Source organism: Penaeus monodon, unplaced genomic scaffold, assembly GCF_015228065.2.
Source record: "Penaeus monodon isolate SGIC_2016 unplaced genomic scaffold, NSTDA_Pmon_1 PmonScaffold_797, whole genome shotgun sequence".
Taxonomy (NCBI): Eukaryota; Metazoa; Arthropoda; class Malacostraca; order Decapoda; family Penaeidae; genus Penaeus; species Penaeus monodon.
The window spans coordinates 34,464-43,676 of record NW_023663182.1 but is presented as its reverse complement, the minus strand read 5'-3'; the positions used below and the strand labels follow the sequence as shown (position 1 = coordinate 43,676).

General features: G+C 34.7%; 1 protein-coding gene across 1 annotated transcript; it reads left to right on the top strand.

Annotated features, from left to right (window-relative positions):
- Positions 1-5,688: 5,688 nt before the first annotated feature.
- Positions 5,689-8,153, top strand: LOC119571781 (translation initiation factor IF-2-like). Its single transcript, XM_037918926.1, has 5 exons — positions 5,689-5,859; positions 6,004-6,435; positions 6,775-7,235; positions 7,401-7,620; positions 7,851-8,153. Exons 1-5 carry the CDS (start codon positions 5,689-5,691, stop codon positions 8,151-8,153), a joined length of 1,587 nt encoding a protein of 528 aa, XP_037774854.1.
- The last annotated feature ends 1,060 nt before the right edge of the window (positions 8,154-9,213 follow it).

Sequence of the window (9,213 nt, the reverse complement as noted above, 5' to 3'; positions counted from 1 at the left end):
TTGGCAATAATACTAAAAATTTAAAGTAAAAAATGTAAAAATAAAAAAATTAAAAATTTAATAATAATAATAATAATAAAAATAAAAATAAAAAAAATAATAATGTAATATAAATATCAATAATCATCAATTTTGTCAAAATTCTCTTTATTCCACTTTTATCCTCATTTTTCCCATGATTAATAAAATTCTGGTTTTATTATATTTTTACCCTAAAAAATTCCCAAAAATCTCAAATGAGCAAAAAAAAAGGTCATTTGGAGTATACTCTCAAAAGGCAAATTTTTCGCTGTTTTTCCCGCTTTTTCGATTTTTGGGGTTTTTTTTTTCTTTCCCCTTTTTTTGATTATGGCCCAAAATTCCTTTATTATCATCATTTTTATATGATTACATCCTTTTTATTTATCATCATATCATCATATCATCACATATCCATTATTGCAATTTTTATCATCATTTTTGCAATTTTTATCTTTCATTTTTGCAATTATTATCATATTATATAATTTATTATATCTTTATTGAAATTATTATCATTACTACTGCAATTTTTGCATTAAATATAAAATTTTGGCCTATACTAATAACAATACAAATAATACAAAACAATAATCTTTTTAATAATTATTTATATCATTTTTTTAAATTAATTCCTTATACGTAATTATTATGTTTATGTTATTGGCATTATACTCCCAGTAAAAAATAAAAAATGATAATAAAACAAAAATGTTTTAATAAAATATTATAACGATTTTTATTATTATTTTTTATTTATTATTTTTATTATTATTTTAACTTATATTTCTTATTATTATTGTATTATTACGTTATGATTTTTTTTTTTTGGGCAATAAACAAATAATTAAATTAATAATAAAAAAATAAAAATAATATAATAATAATAGAAAAAATCAATAATATCAAAGTTATAAAAATCTCTTTATTCCTTTTCATCCTCATTATTCATGTTTGATACAATTCTGGAAATTATTATCATTTTCCCCAAAAATTGCCAGAATCACAAATGAATGGGAAAAAACTCTTTTTTGGGAGACACTTAAAAAGGCTATATTTCGCAGTTTTTGCGTTTTTTTGATAATGGGATTTTTTTTCTTTTAACCTTTTTTGTTTTTAATGGACCAATTCCGTATATCACATTTAACATGATTATCATCCTTATTATCGTTTCACATCATTATATCATTATCATCTCATTTCATCATTATTCAATTATTCAAATTATTGAAATTTTTTATCTATTTAGAAATTTTTATCATATTTTTGCAATTTTACTATTATTGCAATTTTATCATCATTTTTGCAATTAATTTTTTACTATTGAAATTATTGCAGTTAAATATATAAATTTGGAAACTATAATAAAACTCAATAAAATAGCAATAACAATAATAAAAAACAATAAAAAACGTTTTTATGATAATTATTTATAATTATTTTAATAAATCGTTATTACCGTAATTATTGCTGTTTAATGATTATCTTGGTAATTATACTACCAGTAAAAATAATATAATTATAAATAAAAATGATAATATGAATAACAAATTATACGATTATTATTATTATTATTATTATTATTTATTATATTTTTATTATTATTCTTATTGTTATTTTTATTATTTTTATTATTACAGTTATGATATATTTTTGGCAATAATAAATAATAATAAAGTAATTAATAATAATAATAATAATAAGAAGAAGAAGAAGAAGAATAGTAATAAAAATCAATTTAAACATCAAAAGTTATCAAAAATTTTCTTTATTCTCACTTTTTTCCTCATTATTTCATGATTATAAAATTCTGGTAATTATTATCCTTATTACCCTAATAATCGCCAAAATCATCAAATGAGTCGAAAAAAAAACTTCATTTTGGAGTATACTCTCAATTGGCTTTATTTCGCTATATTTTTCCGCTTTTTCTAGCTTTTTGGTTATTTTTTTTTTTACCCTTTTTGTTATATATGGACACAATTCCTGTTATTATCATCATTATTATCATGATTATCATCCTTATTATCGTTATCATCATCCCTTATTATCATTATCATCATCATTATCATCATTTTTGCAATTATTATCATCATTTTTGCAATCATTTTTTTTCATCATTATTTCAATTATTATCATTATATTGCAAATTATTTTCAGTTTATAATATATTAAATTTTTCAACTATACTAAAACAACTACAATAATAATAGCAATAAAAATAATAATAACAATAATAACGTTTTTATGATAATTTCTTATATCATTATTTAATTAATATCGTTATTACGCAATTATTTCTTTATAATGATTATCTTGGGAATTATATACCAGTAAAAATAATAATAATGATAATAAACAATAATAATATTAATAACAATATTATAACAATTATTATTATTATCATTAAATTTTTATTATTATTATTATTATACTTATTGTTATTATTATCATTTTTATTATTACGATATGATATAATTTTTTAGCAATAATACTAAAATTTAAAGTAATAATAATAATTATAATAATAATAATAATGATAATAAATAATAATAATAATAATAACAATAATAATAATAAAAAAAAAACAATAATGATAATACTAATGATAATAGTAATAATATCAATAATCATCAAATGTTATCAAAATTTTCTTTATTCTCACTTTTTCCTATTATTGTACGATTAATAAAATTCTGGAATTATTATCATTAACCCCAATAATTGCCAAAATATAATGAGTCGGGAAAAAACGTCATTTTAGAGTATACTCTCAAAAAGGCTTATTTCGCTAGAATTTTGCCGCTTTTTCGACGTTTTGGAATTTTTTTCTTTTACCCTTTTTGTTTATATGGACACAATCCTGTTATTATCATCATTATTATATGATTATCATCCTTTTTATCGTATCATCATTATCATCATTATCATCACATTATCATCATTATTGCAATTATTATCATCATTATTGCAATTTTTACATATTTCAATAATTATCACAAATTTTTGCATTTATTAAACATTTCTATTAAATTATTACAGTTATATATATAATGGCACTATACTAATAACAACTACAATTTAAAATAGCAATAACATTTAAAATAACATAATAAGTTTGTATGTAATTTTATATCATTTTTTATTAATATCTTTACTGTAATTTTACTTTATAATGTTATCTGGAATTATACCAGTAAAATAATAAAATGAAAATAATAACTATAAAATTTTAAAAATAACAATTTATAACGTTTAAATTTTTATTATTATTATTTTTATTATTATTATTTTTATCATTACAAATTTTTTTAATTATTTTGTTTTTAACATTTATATTTTTTTTGGCAATAATACTAAAAATTAAAGTAAAAATAATAATAAAAATAATAAAAATAAAAAGAAAATAAAATAAAATGATGATAATAATGATAACAGAAATATTACAAAAATCATAAAAATGTTACAAAATTCTTTAATTCTCATTTACCCTCATTATTATCATGATTAATGCAATTCTGGTAATTATTATCATTATTACCTAATAATTGCCAAAATCATCAAAAGGTCAAAAAAACGTCATTTTGGAGTACCCCAAAAGGCTATTTTTGCTAGTTTTTCCCCGCTTTTTCTTTTTTTTTTTTTTTTTTTCTTTTACCCTTTTTTTTTTATATATGGACAAAATTCCTTTATTACATCATTTCTCACCTTATTATCGTTATCATCATCTTTATCACAATCATATCTTATACTTTATTGCAATTTTATCTCATTTTTGCAAATTTCATTATTGCAATTATTAAACATTTTTGCATTATTATCATCATTATTGAAAAAAATTATTCTCATTATTAAAATTTTTATATTACATTGTAATTATTGCGTTATAATATATAATTTGGCAACTATAAAATAACAACTACAATAATAATAGAAATAAAAATAAAAATAACAAAATAAGTTTTTTTTGATAATTCTTATATCATTATTTTGTTTAATATCTTTTCTGTAATTATTACGTTATAATATTATCTTGGCAATTATACACCGAAAAAATAAAAATTTGATAAAATAACAAATAATATAATAAAATATATAACGATTATTTTATATTATTTTATTTTTATTATTATTATTTTACTTTTTTTTAGTATTATTATTGTTATTAACAGTTATGAATTTTTTTTGGAATTAAATAATAGAAAGTAATAAATAATAATTAATAATAATAATAAATAATAATAATAAAAATAATAAAATAACAAAAATAAAATAAAAATTTAAAAAATAATAATAATAAAATAATAATAATGATAATAAAAAATGATATGTAAAAATTTCAATAATCCAAATGTTAAAAAATTCTTTTTATTCTCACTTTTACCTCACTATTATCATGAAATAAATTCTGGTAATTATATATTATTTCCCTAATAATTGCCAAAATATCTGAGTCAAAAAATGTCATTTGGAGTATACTCTAAAAAGGCTTTTTTTTCCTAGTTTTTCCCGTTTTTTTTATTTTTGGGAATTTTTTTTTTTCCCCCTTTTTTTTCTTATTTAGGACATAATTTCGTTATTATCCATTATTATCATGATTATCATCCTTATTATCGTTTTACTCTTACCCAAATTTTGCAATTTTTATCATCATTATTGCAATATTAATCATTATTGCAATTATTACATATTATTGCAAATTACATACTTTTGCAATTTTTCCCGTTTTAATATAAATTTGGAAACAACTAATAATAATAAAATTTTAATAGAAATAACAATAAAAGTTTTTCTGAAAATTTATTTATATCATTTTTTTAAATAATATCGTTATTCGTAATTATTACCTTTTTATAATGTTTCGGGGAATTATACTATAGTAAAAATAAAAAAATGATAAAATTTTACGCCGACCGCCTCGTCTCTCTGCACCCAACAAAAGGCAGGTAGGCAGACGGCTGTTATAAAAAGGGGCGGAACACGAACAGCCCCAAGAGGCCCCAAAACACCACGCGTCCCAGAACACCAGGAGAAGAACGAAAAGTGGCGAGGAGGGCAGAAGTAAACACAAAATGCAGTTTTTCCTTTTTTTCACAATTACTACCCGTCACTTTTCTATAGGCACAATACAGGGGGGGAAACCCATGTCAAAAGCAAAATACAGTTTTATAACAGGGCAAAAAAGGTTTTTCTCGGGTCTAAGGGCACACACAGTCTTCACGGGAAGCAGCCCCAAACCGTCTCTCGGCTTGTTCCCGTTTCCCCCGTCACAGCCAGCTGCGTCAGTTTCCCCCAGGCCCCTTAAATTAAAACACATTTCGCACAGAGAAAAGACCCCCGGCGTAGAAACTATCCCCCCCATAAAGCAGACGACCCTCTGCTCTGTCATTTAAACCGAAAAAAAAATCAAAAAATTTTTAAATAAAATCAGTTCTCAGAAACAAAAAAATTTTTTCACCCAGCGCGGCTTTCTTCCCCTTTTGCTGGGGTCTTCTGGAGGGGGTTTGGGGGCGGGGGGGGTAGATTGGCATGGCCCCCAGAGGGGTATTCCTCCCCAAGACCGGGCTAGGGTCCCAATGAGCTGCTGCATCACCCTCCGTCCAAAGCTCGTCCTCATCTGGGTGATTGCCCGTTTACGCCGCTACTGGGGCTAACGTCATCTTTTTCACCATGCCCCGGGAGTTCTTCCTGACCATGGTAACGCCACAGCCGGGGAACTCAGGCAAGGGCCCCCCCCCCACCAAACCCAACCCCTTTGCCCCCACGGTCTTCGGACGCTCCATTCCTCACAAGTCCCAGCTTTGCCCACTGGCCCCTTCAGGCCCTTTATTGGAAAAGTTTGTACCAACCTGTAACTAACCCCCCCCCTGGTCCAAAAAGGCTCCGCCCAACCGCTACGCCTCCCCCCAGCTGCGGGTTTTTGGTGGGCTCCACGAGGCCCTCTACCCCAGCATCACTCTTGACAGTCGACCCCGGGGATTCTAGACTCTTCCTGGGGGAAAGGTGCAGTCGCTCACCCGAACCCCTCTGCAAGCCAACCTCTGGAAGAAAGGGGAATCTTCACCGTCCCCCTACCAGCTTCCACCAAAGCGACAACGTCTTCCTGCGTCAGGAGTCAGGCCGCAAGCAGGCTCTCCAAAAGGGCCATACACGGGCAGCCGTTGCCCGTGCTCCCCACCCAATACGAGCCTCCACTGGCCCCTTGAGTGCACACAACCCCCCCTGACACCACACATCTCGGGGTGCGTCGGGGAATCCATCGTGGCCAACATATCAGGCCCGTTACTAGGGTCTTCTCAGCCCCGGTCCACTGCCCGGCGGTGGTTCCCATCTACTGACCCCCTCCACCTCCCATGTGCGGGTTTCGGGCGCTTACCCAAGGGGGGGGGGGCCCGGGGAAACCCAAAGGGACAGCGGGTTTGGCCCCCTTCTAAAAGCCTGCCCGGTTTTCCCCGTACCATTTCCTTACCCTTTAGGACATGCACTGGGATGATACCATCTCCCACATTTCCTTGCCACGCTGGAAGGCATAGAATCCGTCCGGTTGAGAGGACGTGTTTTTCCCCCTCCCCCGACACGAACGTCTGTGCCCTACCTCTCCGCCCCCAACCAAGCCTTGGAAGTGCTCAGGCTACCTTCCTCAGCTACCCTTTCCACTTTAGCCCTTCCGCCCGGGGGTCACGGCGGGGCTGAGCAGCTGGCCCTAGGCCATGGTTGCCTTCGGGAAAGGCCCCGAACTCCAAGGGCCCCCGCCAGCGCCACCTGCAGGGCCCCAGGGTGTGCCCGCTTGACGGGTTTGCAGCTGCTGGGCCTGAAAAACGTCAAAAAAGAAATCCGGGCCAGGACCACAATATTCTTCCGCAGCCCCCAGGGACAAACCCCTACCCCGCGCCTCCAACCCGCGCCAGCTGGGACAGGTCTGTCACCTCACGAGTCCGCTTCTCAAGTGGCCCGTATACCTCGGCCCGGTGGTGGTGCCCGAAACGAATTTCAAAGCCTCTACCACGCGGGGTAAGAGGGATGTGGCTACCGCCCCAGTCCTTGCGCATGCTGGAGGCATCGGGGAATCCCTCCCGGGGGAGGAAGGGTTTTCCGCTCCTCCGACATGATACGTCGTGCCCTCCTTACCGCAGCCCCAACCAAGTTGGAAAAGCCCCGGGCTCACCTTCCCCAAAGTACCTTCCCTTTAGCCTTCCGGTCCCCGGAGGTCTGTCGGGGTGAGCAGCGGCCCGGCCCCTGGGTTTCCTTTAGGAAGGCCCCGAATCCAAGGCCCTCGCCCGCGCCCCTGCAGGGCCCCAGGGTGCTGCTTGAGTAGATTTGTGTGCGGTCCGCAAAACGTCAAAAAAAGAAACGCGGGCCAGGGCCCAATTTTCTCTTCGCAGCCGCAGGGGACGACCTCCTTACCAAAGGCCCCCCACATCCTGCGCCAGTGGGGGCAGTGCTCCCACGCTCCCGGTTGCTTTTCAAACGGGCCCCAATAACCGGCCTGGGGGTGGTGCCCCAAAAAAAGGGGTTTCAAACCCAGCCACGGGTGAAGGGCATGTTGGGGGCCCGGGAGATGCCCCAACACTTTCCCCGCGGGGCCCCTTAGCGCTGTTTCCAGTGCAGGGCCCTTTTTCTTCCTTTCTCCAGCCCGGGCAGGCCAGCATTTCAAATTGGGCGACATATCCTCCCGGCCCCTTCCCGCGTACCCTGGTTACCTTCACAGAATACGGAGGGCCCGGGGGTGCAGGGTGGAGAACCGTGCCGTGAACTAACACACCTGGGGGGGAAGGGGGTGAGGGAGCAAAGGCGGGTTTACTGGGTCGAGTTTGCCGCCACCAACCCCAAAGGGGGGGGTTTCCAAGGGTCCCCAGCTTCTGCAGCACCACTGGCGCGACACGACCTGCGAGGCCCGGGGGTTTCCTGCACAGACCCCGGGAACCCCAGTAAATCTACACTTGGATCTGTTGCCAGAACCCGGCTGCCTTCCTGCTTGCAATTTTCTACCTGTGACGCCGCCTTTCCTCATTCCTTTCCCCCCTCAGGCCCGAACCCCCGCCCCCAGGGTTGACCCCCATCAGTTACTCTTCACGCTGTTGCAGGCCTTGTCGGGTTTCTGCGAGTTTCCTCTTCACGATGCAAGATGCCTGTAGCACCTCAAAAAGTCGGCAAAAATGTTCTCTGCCTTTCCTTTCCTGCATCTCGACGAGATTGCGCCTGCCGCTGCCCCGTCCTGCCTTTTTCCCCTTTTTGCCCTTCTCCCCCAACCGGCCCCGCATGGCAGGATGGCCCCCTTGGGTCGCTTCACCTCACGTGCCCGCCTCATATAGCCCCTCCCCAGGCTGCCGCCATCTTTTTACACATATAAATCGCCTTTCCTGATCAAAAAATCACAAATCCTACTTCGACACCCAAATTTTTACGCCGACCCCCCTCTTTTCTACCACCAAACCCCGGCAGGCTAGGAAAACGGGGGTTTTAAAAAGGGTCGGAACACTGAACAGCTCCAAAAGGCCAAGGAAAACCACAGCGTCCCAGAAACAAACCTGGAGAAAGCGAAGTGGGGGGCAGGCACGAAGGGGAAAAAAACAAAAAGACAGTCTTTTCCCTTTTTTACACAAGATTTCCCCTACACTTTTTTATAGGCAATACAGGGGGAAACCAGCTGTCACCAGCACAAAACAGCTTTTAAACAGGGCAAAAAAAGTTTTTTTCGGGCACAAGGGGAAACGAGGTTTTACGTAGCGCACCCAAAGCGTCTTTTGGCTTGTTCCCCCGCTCCCCCCCTACGCCAGCTGCGTTTTTTGCCAGGCCCTCAAGGTTTAAAAAGTTTCGCACAGAGCAAAAACCCCGGCCGTACAATATAACAAAAAATATTAATAACATATTATAAAAGATTTTTATATTATTTTTATTATTTTTCATTATATTTTTATTATTTTTTATTATATTATTGTTATTATTTTTTTGTTTTTTATTACAGTTATGATATTTTTTTAGCAAAAATACTATAATTAAATAATAATAACAAAATAAAAATAAAAAATAATAAAAAAATAATAATAATTAATAATATAATAATAATGAAATTGTAAAAATATCAATAATCATCAAAAAGTACAAAATTCTCTTTTTTCTCACTTTTTATCCCCATTTTTTCTGATTAATACAAATTTGGTAATTTTTACATTATTACCCCATAATTTCAAAAAC

What these genes read in the sequence shown, in the direction of transcription:
- LOC119571781 (XM_037918926.1), top strand. Translation starts at nt 5,689, where the DNA reads ATGCCCCGGGAGTTCTTCCTGACCATGGTAACGCCACAGCCGGGGAAC. An exon ending in GCCCTTTATTGGAAAAGTTT is followed by an intron (nt 5,860 to 6,003) that starts GTACCAACCTGT and finishes CGGGGATTCTAG; the next exon opens with ACTCTTCCTGGGGGAAAGGT. An exon ending in GAAACCCAAAGGGACAGCGG is followed by an intron (nt 6,436 to 6,774) that starts GTTTGGCCCCCT and finishes GGCCCCCGCCAG; the next exon opens with CGCCACCTGCAGGGCCCCAG.